General features: G+C 41.5%; 1 protein-coding gene across 12 annotated transcripts in view; it reads right to left on the bottom strand.

The window, feature by feature from the left end:
- Window positions 1–19,720, bottom strand: part of ST18 (ST18 C2H2C-type zinc finger transcription factor) — a 190,846-nt gene that overhangs the window by 56,926 nt on the left and 114,200 nt on the right. For all 12 annotated transcript variants that reach the window (XR_014529337.1, XM_083517879.1, XM_083517880.1 and 9 more), the window contains 2 exons: window positions 13,484–13,538; window positions 9,721–9,751 (listed from right to left, as the gene is read on the bottom strand). Coding sequence is in view for 11 of the 12 variants with exons in the window: in XM_083517879.1 (XP_083374005.1) it covers window positions 9,721–9,751; window positions 13,484–13,538 (86 nt within the window). In the remaining variant the exon portion in view is untranslated. The remainder of the gene's footprint in view (window positions 1–9,720; window positions 9,752–13,483; window positions 13,539–19,720) is intronic.

Genomic DNA, 19,720 nt, shown 5'->3' with positions numbered 1-19,720 from the left:
TGTCTTGCGAGGTACCACTGTAATATAAGTTTTATTTTGTATCTGAAAATTGTAGAATATACATTTGAAATGGACCAAAATTTATTTTTTGTCAGGCTCATTGTCCAAAGGCAATACAAATTATCTGATCTATAGCTGATTCTAATTATACATACTAATTATTTACACTAGGAGTGGCTAACCCCCAGTTCATGAGCGTGACGTGTCATTTCCCCCCAAACTCCACCAACTTTGGTGGAGGAAAAAGGGATACAATGGGGTACCATCTTATTCCCAATGCTATTTAACTCTATATGAAGCTATTGAGAGTGATCATTAGGAGGTTTGGGGCAAGGTATCAGTATGCTGATACTACCCAGCTCCATTTCTTTGTAACATCTAAATCAGGAGAGGCTGTTCAAGGCCTGGACTAGAGCCTGGACTCAGTGGTAGGCTGGATGAGGGCCAACAAACTGAGTCTTAATCTTGGCAAGACAGAGGTGCCATAGGTGAGTGGTTGCAGAATCTAGATAATTGGGCAATTGCCGGCTTTGGAAAAGGTCATACTCCCACTGAAAGAGCAGGTTCACAGTCTGGGGGTGTTCCTAGATTAATCTCTGCCACTAGAGGCCCAGGTGACCTCAGTGGTTAGGAGAACCTTTTACTAGCTTTGGCTGGTAAAACAAATTTGGCCATTTCTGGACTGGGATATCCTGACCACTGAAATAGTTGTCCATGCACTGCTAACCACCAGACTGAATTTTTGCAATATGCTTTATATGGAGCTGTCCTGAGACTGCCCTTGACCTTGCAGCTAGTGCAAAATGCAGCAGCTCTACTGCTCACTGGGGCAGGATATCACCATCATGCTATGCTGTTGCTGAAAGAATTGCACTGGCTAAGTTCAAAATGCTGATACTGGTTACAATCTCCCACCCCCCACCCCTTATGGTACGTTTTGGTTGTTATTTCAAAAACAAATATAAACCAAAGCCTCATTTTAACTATTCTTAGAAAATTCTTTAGTCCTGAAATTATGAACTGGGAGGAGGGGGGATGAACTGTAAAACACAATCCCATGGAAAGCAGTTGGATGGTTTCTGTACAATGTGCCAAGGGGTCATGAGGTTAGAAAAGTTTTTCTCTCTTTGAGATGCATACACATGCATTTGCAAATATATGTCAAGCTGTAGTTTGTCAAACAGTAAGCCTATAATTTAGCATCCCTATTACTCATCTCATAAATTCAACCTCTAATAGTTTTGTTGCTATTTATCAATGGTCTGCTTGTTGTCATGGAACACTGGTTCAGCTGTCAAGGTTATTGGTGAATCAGAGTCATAAAATGGATGGATATTTTTTTATGAATCAAGAGTGAATATAACTCATTCTCACAATTTCTGATATGAGCAGACTTCTAATGAAATAGTGGTACAAGTCAACTTTTTGGACACAGGAGACATTTTTGCTAGGCAATGAAATGAACCCCAAGAAGGTTAAAAACTAAAACCAGTGACTTGAAGATGCCAAGATGTTTGGCACCCATAGCTTTTTTGTGTGAAAGTACTCCCTGGTACAGAGTACCAGCACTTCTTCTTTGCTGCACTTTTCTCAATATACGAGTACTGGCACCTCATATTTTTATCATCTTAAATAAAGCACTGGTTGTACCAACACATGAATCCTCACAATGGAGTGGGACACGTCTTTCTCTAGTGCCAGCCTAATTTTTTAGGTGAGAGAGAATTACACTGAAATACTTTTGAGTCACCAGTGAGTAGAGTTTGACCTGAATAGAATTTGCTCGGATATAAAAGTACTTGAGCTAAGAGTGGGTGTAGATATAGGCTAAATTAGATACAGGGAGCTTTAATATGTCATCAAACCATGTAGGCTATTCAGGAGCAACTAGTGCGGAGGTACAAGGTGAAGTCAGGCCAATTCAGGCAGAAGCACCAGATTCTCTCTGCTGGTGTGTCCAAGATGTCCTTCCTCAGTGCTGCCCTGCTCCATCACCAGCCAAGTATGTGGCAGTGATACTGATGCCAGGTGGTCAAATCTGTGGTGCCATCCCCACTACCCATTGCTCTTGAGCCTAATACACTGAATGCATATAAAGTTATGCAGACAAAGTTATCAGAATGGTAGTCTGATGAGTATACCGTGAGTTGGGTTGACATGGGATGTTGTCAAAGAAAAGACCAGCACCAAATTTATAATGTTACGCATCTGCAAGCACTAATATGTATTGATTGGCTACTTACCCAATGGTTTAGGACTTGGAAATCTCAGGCCTGAAAGCCTCCAGAGCTCTTTATCAGTCCCTCATCATTCTTGCTAGGTCAGTCAACTAATCAGCCTCAGGGTACTACTACTACTACTAATAATACTATGTTTAATGCTAGTATTTATGTTTTATCTTTTAATATTGATATTCATCCATTTACTATCCCCAGCAACATAGAACTAATTCCTCTTCAAGGCTTGCACCTATTACTTTAGCTTATGTTGTCCACTGAGTACCACCCCCCCCCCCCCACACACACACCAATAGAGGATATTGGTTTGGCTAGTTATGGTACAATAGGGCTATACAACATGATTTGGAGGAGGGGTAGTCAAGATGGAAGAAAGGCTACTACTCAGCAAGAATAATGCTCTCTCCATCCCAACTGAAGTCCTGAGGAGGAGTTTAGCTTAATCTACTCTTGTATGACGTCAGGGCAAGCACACTGACCAAACAGAGATGAAAGGAGTACATATAAAGCGTTGGATGGCAATGAAGATAAAAGAGGGAAATCAGAATTGATTAAGACTAATTTTAGGGCAAAATAGCAGCCTGAAGGTTATTAAAGTGTGCAAACATACAAATGAAAGGCTTGGCGAAGAAGAAAGTGAGATGGTGCTAGGACGAGGGGTATATATAATAACTTAGAAGAAAATATGTTATGATGTAATTGGAATCAGGCTGGAATTTCAATATCAAAGGGGCAGCTTCTTTTAAAATAAAATAAAATAAAATAAAATAAAATAAATAACATAGAAAGCAGGGGAGGTGGTATAGCCTTGTTGGGAAAAGAGAATTTATTAGTCCTTCTAAGAGGAGGCTGGGGAGGAATGCGTAATGCTGTTGAGTCATTATGCTTTGAGGCTGGAGATGTTTCAGACAGTAAACTAATGTTATAGGCCACCTGACCAAAAGGAACGATTCGACTGTGAAATGACTGAGGAAATAAAAAGAAGCATGTAAAAAGGCCAGAATGATAGGAAGTTGGTAATAACCCAGGAGAAGGCATACAGCTATAATGAAATCTATGCGTGCGTTGAGTTCATTGTGAAACATGGTGGGGGGATGAAACTTCTTTGGACAAACAACAAATGCACACTGTTTGCTAAGAAGCCTTAGGCTGCAATCCTAACCCCACTTACCTGAGAGTAAGTTTCATTGAATTCAATAGGGCATGTCTACCACAACATTCTAAAGACTGCACTGAAAACAAGGTGCTATAGGAACTGCGTCACTGCTTTTTAAAACAAGCCTGCCATATTTTTTTTTTTAAAAGTCAACTGAAAAGTTATAATATACCACGAGGACTATTGAGATTTGAGCATTTATCCTTCTTGAAGACCCGGGGCTAGTAATTTCTTGGGTGTGGGGGGCAATGAGATTATTTTGGACAAGGCAATGGTATTTACTAGTTTATTGTTCCAGGTTTTTGGGTGTTCGGCATTTTACTATGAAAATAGCTCAAGAACATTCATTAAATTTTTAAATAAAATGTCTGGAACCTATTTTTACAATCTGGTGATAATTCTGTACTAATGAGGTGCTGCTTATTTTATTACAACAAAAAAACTCAAAGGCAGCACTGTACATTAAATTGCACACTGTTGTCTTGGCTGCCTCAAAGTTAACTTCAGGCATGACCCAAGGGTTCAGGCATGACCCAAGACCAAGATTCAGCTCAAAAAGGATTTATTGGAACAACAACAAGAAGAAGGACAAACAGGGGCACTTGCCTGGGCCCAGTCTTATTCAACATCTTTATCAACGACTTGGATGATGGACTCAAGGGCATCCTGATCAAATCTGCAGATGACACCAAACTGGGAGGGGTGGCTAACACCCCAGAGGACAGGATCACACTTCAAAACGACCTTGACAGATTAGAAAACTCTGCCAAAACAAACAAGATGAACTTTAACAGGGAGAAATGTAAAGTATTGCACTTGGGCAAAAAAAAAAATGAGAGGCACAAATACAAGATGGGTGACACCTGGCTTGAGAGCAGTACATGTGAAAAGGATCTAGGAGTCTTGGTTGACCACAAACTTGACATGAGCCAACAGTGTGATGCGGCAGCTAAAAAAGCCAATGCAATTCTGGGCTGCATCAATAGGAGTATAGCATCTAGATCAAGGGAAGTAATAGTGCCACTGTATTCTGCTCTGGTCAGACCTCACCTGGAGTACTGTGTCCAGTTCTGGGCACCACAGTTCAAGAAGGACACTGACAAACTGGAACGTGTCCAGAGGAGGGCAACCAAAATGGTCAAAGGCCTGGAAACGATGCCTTATGAGGAATGGCTAAGGGAGCTGGGCATGTTTAGCCTGGAGAAGAGGCGGTTAAGGGGTGATATGATAGCCATGTTCAAATATATAAAAGGATGTCATATGGAGGAGGGAGAAAGGTTGTTTTCTGCTGCTCCAGAGAAGCGGACACGGAGCAATGGATCCAAACTACAAGAAGATTCCACCTAAACATTAGGAAGAACTTCCTGACAGTAAGAGCTGTTCGACAGTGGAATTTGCTGCCCAGGAGTGTGGTGGAGTCTCCTGCTTTGGAGGTCTTTAAGCAGAGGCTTGACAACCATATGTCAGGAGTGCTCTGATGGTGTTTCCTGCTTGGCATGGGGTTGGACTCGATGGCCCTTGTGGTCTATTCCAACTCTATGATTCTATGATATATACCTTAAGGCAGCCCAGGCAAAACACACACACCGCCTGTGATAGGTCGCCTTAATGCTGCAATTAGCGAATCACAACACTGGCCCTATCTCAGCATGGATTGGCTGCCTGCCAGCTACTAACAGTGTTATTGGAGGGTTTTAGAATCCTCTCTGTCTTTTGTTATGCAGATGAAGCTCCAAAGCTCCGTGGGCCTGAAGGACTCGGCCTGCATTGCATGCGTACAGCCTGGCTTTGGTCTTCAATGCCTGCATACATAAACAAATAAGATGATTTACCCGTTTCATAAATTCTGTTTCACTCTCTATTTGCACTGAACTAAGCCTGCATTTATCCAGACTTCCCACTTACTTGGTTGGTCTAGGTACTATATATGTGTGGGCATGTGCAAAGCCTTAACAAACCATGACCATATTTTTAAATTAAAAACTCTGAGGTGAGGCCTCAGAGGTACAGACCTCTGAATCTCTGGAAAGAATCCAGAAGATGGAACTCTGGTCATTTATTTATGAATGGATGGCAACCATAGTTGGAATGGATGGTGACCTACCATTGCAGTAAACCCATGTTCAGTGATACTGAACATAGAACTTACCCACTTGGAGTTTAATCATGACCCAGCCAACATCCCATGTACAAACTAACACCCAATGTGCTCAGAGGATCCCACCACCTCTTAAACAATCATATTTGCTCAAGGCAGTGGTACACCATCAATGCAGGCAAGTGGCTACCATGTCATGTGTACCTTAACCTACATGTCAGAAAATCCTGCAGATCAGAACTCCTATCTACTAGCAGTAACAGAAAAGGGTGTCATCAAATTGTCACTTTACTAGATAAGGCTATTAGAATTACTGGATGTTATCAAAACTGTATCCCTGGCTTTTAGATATAGCTAATTAAGGAAAGATTTAAAAGATGGACAAGAAAGAAACAAGGGAGGATCCCAAAAGACTGCAGGCCTATAAAGTTTATTACAGTAATGGTTTAAATTTACAACTGGTTTAATTAATGATGATATGAATGGTTGACATACAGGATATAGTAATAAGGACAGGTGAATTTTAGCATAAATCCTTTATTAACATCATGAATGGCATGCAATGTAGAGTAGCCTCATTATAAATACCAGTGCTCTGTACTGACATAACTTCAGGGTAAAATACCAAAGTATGTAATTTACCACACTGTTTACTGCTTTAAAATGCCCCCTGTGACAACTCCAAAAATGTGAAAAGCCATTGTGTTGCAGGTCGAGACCCCGAGATCACCCCCTCATTGATGAATAAGACACAAGGACACGGATATTAGGTAAATGTTATTGGGCAAATTTAGGCTACAACTTTATTGGCTACAGAATGTGAGCAGTATTGGCTTAGGCATTGGAATTGACCAGACTATATCTGACTCCTGCCTGTCATGCAGGGAGTCCAGTAAGGGTCAGCCACCTGTAGGAGGAGCCCCGTTGATGCAAACCGACTCAAGCTCCCTCTGGGTTCCCGACGGGGTCGTGGCATGGCCCTAGCCCTGCCCCGGGCTTTGGACCAGATCCAAACCCCCGGATTCCTTTAAGCTTGGAGGGGCAGGTGATGGCCACACCACCCCTCCCCCATCATAAGATCAACCAATGCTGCAGCAGAAAGCTGAGAAAAGAGTCCGCAGAGTGAAGCCAAGGAACTGTGCGAAGAGATCGAGGAAGCGAGGTTTAAATGGGGCCTGGCCGCACCCCTCCCAGCCAGCAGATTGGCTGGCTGGTGAATGACGTGGCTGGGAACCTCCAGGTGATGCGGCTGGGAACCTCCAGGTGACTCCCTGTACGGGAGTGGGTGGCCACGTGGTCCACCACAACTCCTCCCCACTGGGAAGTGGAGCGGATTTGCCAAACTGTAATAACCCAGCTCAGAATGTGACATTGTCCAGCTTGTAATGTTCACTTGGGGGGGGGGCTATGTTTCAAGATTCCTTGTGCTTTGAGGGCTGAAGACTGAATTCCTCCAGTGAGACCATACAGGCTGAGGGACACCCCATCATTTCCCCATTGATTATCAGGAGTGTGAAATGGAACTGGGGTTTTTTTTGGGGGGGACACCTCCAAATCAAGCTAGGAAAGTTCACTCAATGCTACTTGGGGTACTTGTCTGATCTCATAGCCACATTCAACACATCAGCTGCCCACACAGTTGGCACCATTGCTGGAATGCTTTAAGGCAGCGATAACTGCCTCCTCCCAATTCACCTCTCACTAAAGATGGGGGATAAATTTGATTCAGTTGACATTTAAAGGCGAACCTACCAAATTAGCATTTTCCAAAGAATACATAAACACAGCCATCCTTGAAATTTGCAGTTCTGTGAACTATGCAATGCTGTTCCACAGTCAAACAATGTGTACAAAAATTCATATACTGGGGTAAAGTGTCCATAAAATTGCACTGATTAGGGAAAACAGCATACCAAAAAACACATTAGAATAGGGAAATTGCTTTACAAAAATGTGTATATTAGACAAAAATATATTTAGGAGAAATTCATAGTAAACAACACTCGTGAATTTGTATGAGGACTTTTTTAAAAAAGCAAACTGATGTGGAAATGTAGAGAACTGAGATTAAGATTATAAAAATAATAGAGAGAAATAAAAATTGACAGATCCACTCATCTCCACCTCCCACTTCTCAGGTGGCGAATGGGGTTTGGTATTTCATGTCACCAGTTGCTTGGCCCAAATAGGTGGCATTCAAAATAAGCACTTGTCTTTCCCTGAACCACAGCAACATGATCCAGTGGTGAAACCTCCAAAATTAGGCAAGTATCTTGGCTCAGCTCTTGCCAGTGCCTGCTTAAACCATTTTCCTTTAGGCAAGCCTATCAAGGTATGCAGATGTTGATGTGTCTGAATATTTTTACTGTTGATTTCAATAATTTTAAAATGTTTTTAATTGTTATTGATAATTTAAATATTTCTTGTAAACTGCTTAGAGGTTTTATTACAATCAAGTGGTAAAGAAATAAATAATAAAATCATGCACCCATTTCCTAAAACCACCACCTGAGGGGAAGGAGTTCATTTTTTGTTTCTACCTAACATGCTAATTTTGTATGTACAGAACATCCCCCCCATAGGGAATTTTGAATCATTTAATCCTCCCCAACTACCTGCAATCTGAAGTGGTAGAGTTCGGAAAAATATATATCACTCGATTCCACTGAATGGGCAAGCTGGCCTTGTCTCATAACCATGATGGTCCCTCGCATATTAATATGATATAATGCAGATTAATGATGAATGATACCAGCACGTATTTAATCCCCTGTGCTATGAACCCAGGCACCAGTTGTCTCAGATAAAATATTCCCCCGAAGGGTGATCTATGCCCTAAAGTCTATGGAGTATGGCCAGATGTTCATTCTACTGCTGCAAGACTATTGGCATCCTTCGTCATGACTGATAGTGCTGTTGGCCTGCTGCCTCACTCCTTCTATTTAGTTGATTGTAGAAAGGGTGATAGGCAGCTGCTGCTCTTCACCATGGGATCAGCGTTGTGGGCCTTCATAGGCTTCAATCCTGTCATTACTCACTTGCCATGAATATGTTCATCATTATCATAATACCCTTGTAGAAAGGTGGCTCTACACAAAACACGAATATCCTTACCACAAATAGTATAAGCAAACATTTGAAACAACTTAGTTATTGATAAGAAACCTCTGCAAGGTTTAGCCAATACACTCTGAAATGATGAAATCCTGGTGAGATCTTCACACTTTTCACGCCCTGCATAGGCATTCATTCCTCTCCTATTTCATGAGGGGAGAACCTGGACACTTATGCTAGTTCCACTGCCTTCCAACACATTCCTGTTACTTGGTCCCACCACTGTCCACTCATTGGGGGCTCTGATCACAGAGGGAGTCTCCTTGGTAGAACAGGCTTGCTGCGTACTTTGATTTGCAGCAGTGGGGTGGGGTAGGGTGGGACTGGAAAAGCCAATCTGGTGCTCCCACCACCCTGACCTTTCTCCACATTATCCTGGTTTACGGTGGTAATGCTGCTGTAAGTAGGCCAGGTCTGTGGCACTACTCCTTCCCCTCCTACTCCCCCCACTGGAGATATTTCTCCCCACTAACTTCTGCTGGGCATCTTTAATAATAAAATAACAATAATCAGAAAGAATTTAAAGTGGCAGCCACCAGAAGAGGAGTAGTCCAGCCCATCTAGTTGACAGAACTGGAGTGTGTGTACAGTTTAATGCTCAGCTGCCTACTTACAAAACTGCCTACTTACAATAACAGAGGACAGGTCAAGAAAACATGAGAGGTCAACTTCAAACCTAGCTCAAGACATACACTGAAACTATCTGGGCTAGAACTTGAAGGTTAAATTAATTCCTTCTCCCCCAGCCAGTGCTACCTAAAGCAGAGGCAGATTTAGGGCAGCAAAACCAATTTCCACACACAGAGTACAGGGGTCAAGGGAGAGCTTGCCTGCCTCCTTCTCAAAGTCTTGTAAGCGCTTGCCCAGCTTTGGTAATCTGGAAGGCCACAGACTGACCAACCTGGACCTCTGTGAAGTTTTCCACATACAAGAACCTCTTGATAGGTTACAATATTTTTCTGGTGAACCTTAGAAAGCCTAGAGGCACTTAAAAACAACAACAACTTGAATTACTGTGAACACACCATCTGTCCTGGCTATGTTTGTAAGAGATGCAATAAATGTGGGATATAACAGCACTTCTTGTGACAAAGCTGAAGCTTCGTGAATCTTACCTGAGCTCCTGTGCTATCGAATCCACGTGTGCTGTTGGTAAAAGAAGGGAAGACTGCATCAGTTTACATTTAAACTTCTGTGCACCTGCCTATTTCTGATGAGAACCTGGGAGAACACAGGTGACTCTTTATTTCTCCCTAACCACAGGATTATTGCTGCTCGTGGCAACTGCTAAAGTTGATGTTCAATTCCCATGGTTACTTATCTGTTAAAAAACAAAAACCCAAAACAACTCAGCACACAAGGAAGATGATCTTCAGCAGGAAAAAAAATCCACTGTACCTTTCCTTCTTCTTTTTTAATTGGATGTGCAGTGAGAACATTTTCTTTTCCTAAGTGATAATTTGATTTGGGAATGAGGAAAGCTGGTGTTTACAAATACCTGCCCACACAAGGCTATGCAGCATATTGAAAGAGCCAACAGGTGGTTCTAAAGATTACTCATGTTGCACAGGCAACATCCGTTGTCCCACTTCTGGGGAAATCCTGTTGCTCTATTAAGCCTGTGTGTGCAAGAGAGAGGCATTTTAAGCCCTAAATATGTTTAACTAGCTTGCTAAATGAGAGAGATCACCTTTTAAATGTTTAAAGAAAGTATGGCAGTGCATTAACTCTGATTAGAAACTGCTAAATGAAACCCAGCCAGTTAGTCAGTAGCTCCCTGCAGACTTGATCTAATGGAGGCTCACTACAATGTTCAGATATGCAGCAGTAACTTCATTATGCTGTTGCAATTACTCACTTCATTTGGGGATTGATCCTGATCTCACTGAACTATATAGAAATGCTGCCAGGGGAAGGCAGGGTGGGCTCTTAAAATAATGTCTATCTATCTTTCTAGCTATATCTTGCCCTCACCATTTCGGGCTTTTGTTATTGAAAGGCCCGTGGAAATTTTTTTTTTATGACAGTGAAGGGAGATTGGGTGATTTAAATCCCTTATTCCCTTGCAGTTGAATATATACAACATTTGAATGCTTTTGGCTGGTGGCAGGAGGAGTAATAGGAGTAAAAGCAACAGATTCAATAATCTCTGAAAAACAGCCATCTGCAAAGCAGCTCTGTGCTAAAACAAATTTTGAACAGTTATGTATTTCAGGAGGAAAGTTTTTGATCCTTCAGGGTGTGTCAAAATCTTGGCTCACCTTTAACTATGATACATTTATTTTGAAACATCTCAGAGATAGATTATTTCAGTTTTGTAATTTAGGAAGATAGCAAGCTATACACTGAATCAGACCACTGGCACATCTAACTCACTATTGTATATGCTAGAAGCTGCTCCCCAGGGTATCAGACAGAAGTCTTTCCCAGAAACACCTGGAGATCCAGGGACTGATCCTGGGACCTTCTGTTTGCAAAGCATCTGCTCTACCACTGAACTGCAGTTCTTTCCCTATTTGAATAAAGACTTCCAGCTATCCTTTGGTGCAGTGAGTAATCAGCCAATAATTTTTTTTAAAAAATAGAATTGCTGAATACATTGTATTAGCCACAGAAAAATAGCCCAAATTAAGGATCCCATCACTATAACCATCTGCAAGCCACTTTGCTATAAGCAGCTTCTGTGTATCTTGAGTAACATTTAAATGACCCAATCTTGTGAGCAGGATTACAGCTTCCAGCCATGGAGTTGGCACCCCACTAGGTGTGGGGTGCTGAGACCCACATGATCAGCTCCCTCCCAGCAATATGGGTACAATGTGGACACCTCAGTTCACAAGGTTGGGTCATTAAAATCTGACCCCCTCTATGTAACACCCACACATATGTAAGGTCCCACAAATGCAGTAAGGAATGTTTCCCTACACCCCTCCCCCCCATTTATTTATTTTTTACAATATCATGATTGTGATTCACAACCCAACAGTAAGCTAGAAGGAAAGCAGTATGGGCTGAGTTGCTCCAGCTATAGCATGCCTGCCTTCACTGTAGGATTTGGTATAATGGGTAATGAGAAATAAATTTGTACATGGTAGTTAGGGCTGTATATAAATTAGTACATCATCCACATACAGGTTGTGATCATCCCTTGTGTAAGGATTGCTGTACAGAGTGAAATAAACACTTGCTTTGTGATTATCTATTCATTACTTCCTATGTGGCAAGTGCTTTCCATATAAGAATGTGTGAAGTAGTTCTAAACAGTCTTAAATGGTCAAAGTGTTTCTCTTTGTTTACCCAAAACGTTATGAGGAGTCATGGCTAGTTGGAATGTGGGCAAATCATAGCATTTAACAGCCCAGGCACCCCTTCTAGAGAAGCACAGACAACTTTACTATAGATATTGTCAGCCTACTGAGATAACTTTTACCTATAGTTCCCTTAGTAGGGGATAGTTTCAGCTGCCAGGGCTCCCTTGAAGCTGTTATGGTCCTGTTTTGCCTGCTCTCTGTATAACAGTGTTTGCCCCAATGGGACTTTGTCTGCCCTGACCTAACTTGGCCTGATGTGACTTGATTTGCCTATCTTGACCTAACCTTGCTTACTTGACCTCCTCTTGCTTACTGTGACCAGACTTGACTTGACCTTCCATGTGACCCTCAAGTGTCCATGGAACAAGACAACAATGGGCTGTGCATTGCAGTCTACATAGATCGCTGGTTTTAACCTCTCCTGGTCCCCCACATAACTACACAGATAACAAGGATGCCTGTGAGATCAGATCTGGCTCTGCTATCTGAGTAGCTGACTTCCCATTCTCTTCCAGCTCTGTGCTGCTCATAGGGCATTTCCGCAAGTAGTGGTTGAATCATTTTTTGCTACTATTTGCTTAGGATGTACACTTGATTTAAAAATGGACTCATCTATACTGCATTAGCAACATTCATACAGGGCATAAGTAAATAGATACTTCAAAGGCACTTTAGAGAGTCATGTGTAAAAACACCCTTAGGGCATATGTGGTTAATTAATTGCACTGGCAAATTAGACTTGTTAGCATTACATCTAGTCATTTAAGTTTAGCTACAACTTCATAAGTAAAATCTGCTTCAACTGGAGGTAAAATATCTCTATTTTATTTTACATATGCCCATTTCCCACTCACAATCAAGGGTCACAAAAAGCATTACCAATTATAATAAAAAGTTATTTTCCTTAAGGGGTTGTATGACTAGTCAATCATGTTTTCCAGATGTTTAGGTCATTAAGGGGCCTTTTAATCTCAATATTACATTGCCATCTGTTCTTTACCCAATGAGAGAAAAACCGAAAGTTTAACTTTTTTATCGTACATTTGAACAGATAAATACAAAAACATTAGGGACATTGCAGTGTTTTGGGATAGAAGCAGATCCAACTTTATATTGCTAAGATTTTTTGTTTTTGTTTTTCAACTTGCCAATAGCAGATTTGATTCAACAAGAAGCAGACAAAACAGTAAAATGTATTCCCATGGTTTACCACAGTTTACATATAATTGGAAGAGGATCATTCTCGTTTGGGAGACAATACCTATTAAAATCACCGTCTGCATGTTCAAGGCCATTCTGCACCAACCTATCCAACAGCATTAGTTGGATTTTTAGATTATCTCTGTGAAATGATTGTACATTTGTGAGATTTTCTTTCCATCTCCACTCTCCCACACATCTAAATAACGTTTCACTTCCTAATCTCTGCAGTTTGTGTCCTGGCTTGATTTAAAATGAGCCCTCAGGAAGGTGTAGACTCGCTGATGACACATTTGGGACCATGTGCAGAAATTTACATTTCATGGTGTGATGGGCACAGGGTCGTAGAAGGGGTCTTCTAACTCACCCTTGGTTCCTCTTGAACGTGTGCGTAGCTTTTTATCTTCACCATCTGCATCCATCTGTAACAGTAACAGAAAGTCTATTCACCATTGGAGGCGGTGGTGGGAGAATCGTTAACATGTCTTTACAAAGTTTCTATAGGCCAAGAACTTATTAATCTTGTCACTCAGATAAAATGCCATCTGTGAATAACTTTTAAGCATAGTTCAGAAGATATTTGTAATGGAAAAATATTTAATTAAGCAAATGCTAATTATTCCTTTTGGGCAAGTGCCAATGTCTGCAAGCGATCAAGATTTATGTTCTGATCCCAATGAGGTTAAATAACTGCTGAGGATGGGATCATGAGAACATATGAAGAGCCCTGCTGGATCAGAGTAAAGATCCACTAATTCAGCATCCTTTTTCTCACATGCTTCTGTTGATGCCCTGTAGCAACTGATATTTGGTTGCATACTTCCCTGGAAGATGAAGGCTCCAATTAGTTATCAAAGCCAATGAGAAATTTGTCAGTCTAAGAATTTGTCAATCACCTTTTAAAACCACACAAGCACCACACTGAATAACACTGAATTCAATATATTAATTCTTAGGCATGGGCTCCACAGAGAAGTCTGTCCTGAATCTACTGCCATTCATATTCAGTAACAATAAATACCAGTGTTATGAAAGATGGAGGGGGAATCTCTTTGTTCACTTCCTACATATTGCATACGTATACAAATTGTATGCATCTATCATGGTTTCCTAATTCATCTTCCTTCACAACTAAAAAAATCCAAATACTTTAGCCTTGCCTCCTATGGAAGATACTCCTACCCCTTGATCATTATTATTTCAGTTGCCATGGGGTCATACTAGTAATAAAAGTGGATTTGGAACATCAACACATTGGTTCAATGGGAGTTGCCAAGTGCTAGTAAGCTAGGAATGGCATTACTAGAAATGCAGCATGTTTTTTTCTATGGTCTATGCACAAGGTTCTAACAAAGCATGGAATCTGGTGGAGACATAGCATGAAGTTGGTCAGTGAAGCTATAAATAACTTATTGATGTAACTTCAAAGAGTCATTTTAGCCACCACTTAAGATGGATGAATCGCTCCATTTTGGTTTTTCTGTTTCTAGTTTTTCTCATCATAATATAAAGGTAAAGGTAAAGGTACCCCTGCCTGTACGGGCCAGTCTTGACAGACTCTAGGGTTGTGCGCTCATCTCACTCTAGAGGCCGGGAGGCAGCGCTGTCCACAGACACTTCCGGGTCACGTGGCTAGCGTGAAGAAGCTGCTCTGGCAAGCCAGAGCCGCACACGGAACACGCTCCCTATTTATCTACTTGCACCCGGGGGTGCTTTCGAACTGCTAGGTTGGCAGGTGCTGGGACCGAGCAACGGGAGCGCACCCGCCGCGGGGATTCGAACCGCCGACCATGCGATCGGCAAGTCCTAGGCGCTGAGGTTTTACCCACAGTGCCACCCGCGTCCCTCATCATAATATAGTTATCAATAATTCCACATCTCTCTCTGTGTGTGTTCCCATTTCAGTATTTTAGTGAAAATTTCTCCAGATTCACACATTTTTGCAAGAATTCTTCCCCAATATAATGCGATTTTATCTATTATTTTCACTAATACATATGTTATTAGACTCCCCCCCCCCCATAGACACATATGCACATATTTGGCTACATATTATTTGGCTAGAGAACTGCATCACAAAATTCAGAAAAGTGTGAATTTTGAAGGATAGATGCTCTTTGTATCCAATTTTGTTGCATGAAGTGCAAATTAGGGAGTTTTGCATTAAAATGTATGCCAAACATCTTGAGAACATCCCATATCCAGGCTAAAGTCCCCACAACCCAGAGCAGCTGGCTTCCAGAAATGCCCTTTCCCTCCAAAGATGCCTTGGAGTGTTCAGCTGTTACCTAACTTAACTGTAAGCTTTTCCACACCTCCCTGCCAACTATGTGACTAATGCAACCATGTAACCAAATAAACCCCTAAATACCACCACCTCCAAATCCAGTACAGAGTAGGTGGGGGGGTGAAACACTGCTTGAACAATGTACAGTCAGGTTAAAAAAAATCCTAGGACTCAGCTACATTTGTAAATATAAAGTGCTTTATATGCGTGCTATACAGTCATATCTCGGGTTAAATATGCTTCAGGTTGAGCGCTTTCGGGTTGCGCTCCATGGTGACTCAGAAGTAATAGAATGAGTTACTTCCGGGTTTCGCTGCTCGCGCATGCGCAGACGGTCAAAATGACATCACGCGCATGCACAGAAGCGGCGAATCGCGACCTGCGCAAATGGGGATCCGGAATGGATCCCGTTCGTATCCAGAGGTACCACTGTATATAACACTGTGACACCAGATGGCACTGTGGAGTCCCAGCTTTTGCCAATGGGATTTCCCTGCATGAAGTTTACAACGCCTTTAACTGAATTGCTTTTGTAATGTGTGTAGATCCAGCCCTGGACAGCCCTGAAGCAACTGGTGAGCTTATAATGGAACAGAGAGTGGACTGGTTGCATGAAAGAAAACAGTCATAATTGTATTGTATTATACGAAAATCTTAATTCATCATCATCATCATTTATTTCTTTTTTAAAAAGTAATATTTATTGAAGTTTTAAAGACAATAAAAAGTTTCAAAGTTTAAACATAAAAAATAAGAACAAAGAATAACCCTAATAGAGGAAAAAAAGAACTACAAAGGTACAAAAACAAAACACATAAAAAATGCAAAATAGAAAACAGTTAACAAAAGAAGAGGGGGGGGACCAATATTTTCATATCTTGTACTTCATTTACTAGTTTCCTGACCTCCTCACACCTCCCTTTTTGTATTCCAGTTCAGATATTAAATTCAGCAAGTCCTTACCCTCTATCATTTATCCTTGCTCAACATCTTAACCTATTATCATTTATTTCTACCCCGCCCATCTGGCTGGGTTTCCCCAGCCATTCTGAGCAGCTTCCAACAAAAGATTAAAAATACATTAAAACATCAGTCATTAAAAACTTCCCTAAACAGGGCTGCCTTCAGATGTCTTCTAAATGTCATATAGTTGTTTATTTCTTTGACATCTGATGGGAGAGTGTTCCACAGGGTGGGCGCCACTACCGAGAAGGCCCTCTGCCTGGTTCCTTGTAACTTTGCTTTTTGTAGTAAGGGAACTGCTGGAAGGCCCTCGGAGCTGGACTTCAGTGTCCAGATTAAAAAAGAAAAGAAAACAGCCAAGTAGGACCTTAGGGGACATAGTCACGGAATAGAAAGCCTGTGACCACACGCTAGATACCAGTTTCAATGTGTGTGCATTTGCAGACAGAGCAGCTTGGTCCCCTCACCCACATCCTGGGCTGGCCACAACAATGCTCCCAGATGCTTTATGCAGCTGGCAGGAACAGAATTGGCTACTCTAGATTAATCTTTTGTTCTAATGATCCAACTGCAGAAAACAAAGAGCCACAAACAGCTATTTTGCTCCAGATCATAACACAGTTACACAGCCCACTAAGGGATATTTCACATTGTTGAATGACCTCTCATCATATGTCAAGGAGATAAGGAACTACACAACTTTCAGAAGGCATCTGAAGGCAGCCCTATATCAGGAAGTTTTTAATATTTGACCTTTTATTATGTTTTTGTATCTGTTGGAAGTTGCCCAGAATAGCTTGGGCAACCCAGCCAAATTGGCAGGGTATTACTACTACTACAACTACTACTACTACTACTACTACTATTGCGGTGGCATCACTACCTCTGATTGCTGTGAAGGAGTCTGGGTTTTGGAAAGAAAAAGTTGGGACAGAAAGATAATTGAAAGTTCTTCAATGATCAAGAGCTAAATATGCCAGCCAGATCCTTAGTCTGTCAAGTGGCTGAGCTAATGGTCTGGAATGGCTGGTGTATGTTTTTCTCAAAAACCCAGGAAGCAGCTGGATCCTCCTTGAGTGTTCCTAAGGGGAAAGGTGACACCTCTCTCCCTGCTTCAGCCAAGGATGATGTAATCTCAATCTCTGTGTGAAGAAAAGAAGCATGTTTTCCTACATTTATATCCTGCCAAGGGAGCCAAGGAAGTATACATTTGGTTCCCAGGCACTGACCAGATCCAGGTCTACCTTATGTCAGCAAGCTGGTGTCCTCATGTGCCATAAGACAAACTGAAACAGGTGGAAAGATAGTTTTGAGCACTAGAAAGCACTTGGAGGGCTGCCTCTTTGGGGATTTGATATGGAGCAATGAATTTCTTCTTTGTAGGATTGCTATGCTTTCTGCTTCCACTCAGCTAGTATATATGTAATAAACTCAATATTTCTACAGTTCTACACCATGTTTTTCAGTGATCTCACAAAAACCAAAGTGAGTAGTTTCGCTGTAACTTCTCCCTACAGTCTTATATGGAAGGTGTACAACAATATTATGAAGTAGCTACACATGGAACGTGTGCAAAGGAGGATAACCAAGATGATCATGAGTCTGGAAACCAAGTCTTATGAGAAACAGTTGAGGAAGTTGGGTATGTTTAGCCTGGAAAAGAGGAGACTGAGAGGAGATATGATAGCCATCTTCAAATATCTAAAGGGCTGTTACATGCAAGATGGAATGAGCTTGTTTTCTCCTGTCCTGGGGGGTAGGCTTTGAACCAATGCCTTCAAGTTACAAGAAAGATTCTGACTAAACATCAGGAAAAACTTTCAGACAATAAGAGCTGTTCAACAGTGGAACGGAAGGTGGTGGAATCTCCTTCACTTGATAATAAGAATAAACTTTTATTTGTATCCCGCCCTCCCTGGCCGAAACCGGGCTCAGGGCGGCTTGAGGTTTTTAAACAGAGATGGGGTTCTTTAGCTGAGATTCCTGCATTGCAGGAGGTTGGACTGGATGGCCCGCAGGATCCCTTCCAACTCATAAAACAATTCAGTTCTATGATTCTATAATAATGTTGCCAAATGTTTCTTTCCATGACATCAGCATGACTATATTCCAGTAAGGTCAACCAACATTTGGGCCCGCTCAGTATGGTGGGTGGTCACTGGATATACAGATTATATGAGAATTGGAAAGTCTGCTAGAGAAGAGGAGAAGTTAGGTTTTCGACATATTGACATGGATATCCAGGTGGAAATAACAGCTAGGGAGTTGAAGATGCAGGAGTGTCTATTGGAGGCAAAGTTCTGGGTTAAAGAGTAAGGTCAAGTGTCATCAGCATATTCATGGGACAGTGGGTCAGGAATAGATAGTGTGTGCAGAAAAAGAAGCAGAACCCAGGAATGGGTCTGTGAGGGATCCCAAGGGAACAAGTCCCTCTGATACATGAAGCCAATACTAATGAGTTGAGCAGTAGTCTGGTAAAATAAGGCCGTACTATTTATTTATTTTTAAAAATCTGATTCTAGGCATATGATGAAACAACTGCACAATCACCTCACAATTTGTTCAGAAGACAAAACCTCTGAGAACCTTTTAGTGATCAAAGGGATCCAGACTGAAGCTGCTCCTACACTGGGTCTCTTCTATGTCACTGCAGTAATATGTAGCACGGTTCATCGTGTGGTTTCACACTGCATGGATGTGCCATATGGCGAGGGTGATGTGTACAGTAGGCCTCAAATTTCAATCACTCACCTCATCATCTAAAAACAGTTGGGTAAACGATAATCTCTGCAAATGCAAATTTATCTAAATTATACTGTTAGCATGTGCACCAGTTTTTCACATTTACCCAGCAGCTTCTCTGCATCATTTCTATTTGTGTAGAAAAGCAGTGGCTGTCTGAAGTGCAAACAGGGCTTCTAAGTATCTGCTGAACATGGATATGGATGGAGTTTGCTCGTGACATTTGTTCCCTGTTTACTAAACCGCTTTTTGTTTAGTGAATGTATTTTCCTCCATCATATACAGAAGGATACAACTACATAATGTTGAGATTTATGGTTAAAGTCCGCATGAAACAAGGGGATACATTCCTCTTCAAGATTGTAAGGAAGAATAAAGGGGGCCGAGTTAACTAGCTGAAGATGAAACAACATTTGTGTGCCTCTCTATTTTCCCCCTGCTAATTATTACAGAGGGCTACATGAGACACAGAACATATGGTACATGACATATGACCCAAATAGCTCTTTACAGGAATAAACAAGCAGTCAAATGCTTGAACAGATTTTTGAAAATGTTATGCAAATACTTGAATAACTCTGTTGCTGCTGTGTTTGTCTCATGCAATCAGAA

This window comes from Podarcis liolepis (assembly GCF_965112155.1).
Source record: "Podarcis liolepis genome assembly, chromosome: 8".
NCBI classification, from domain to species: domain Eukaryota; kingdom Metazoa; phylum Chordata; class Lepidosauria; order Squamata; family Lacertidae; genus Podarcis; species Podarcis liolepis.
The sequence above is the reverse complement of the archived record's forward strand: the minus strand, read 5'-3'. Positions and strand labels throughout refer to the sequence as shown.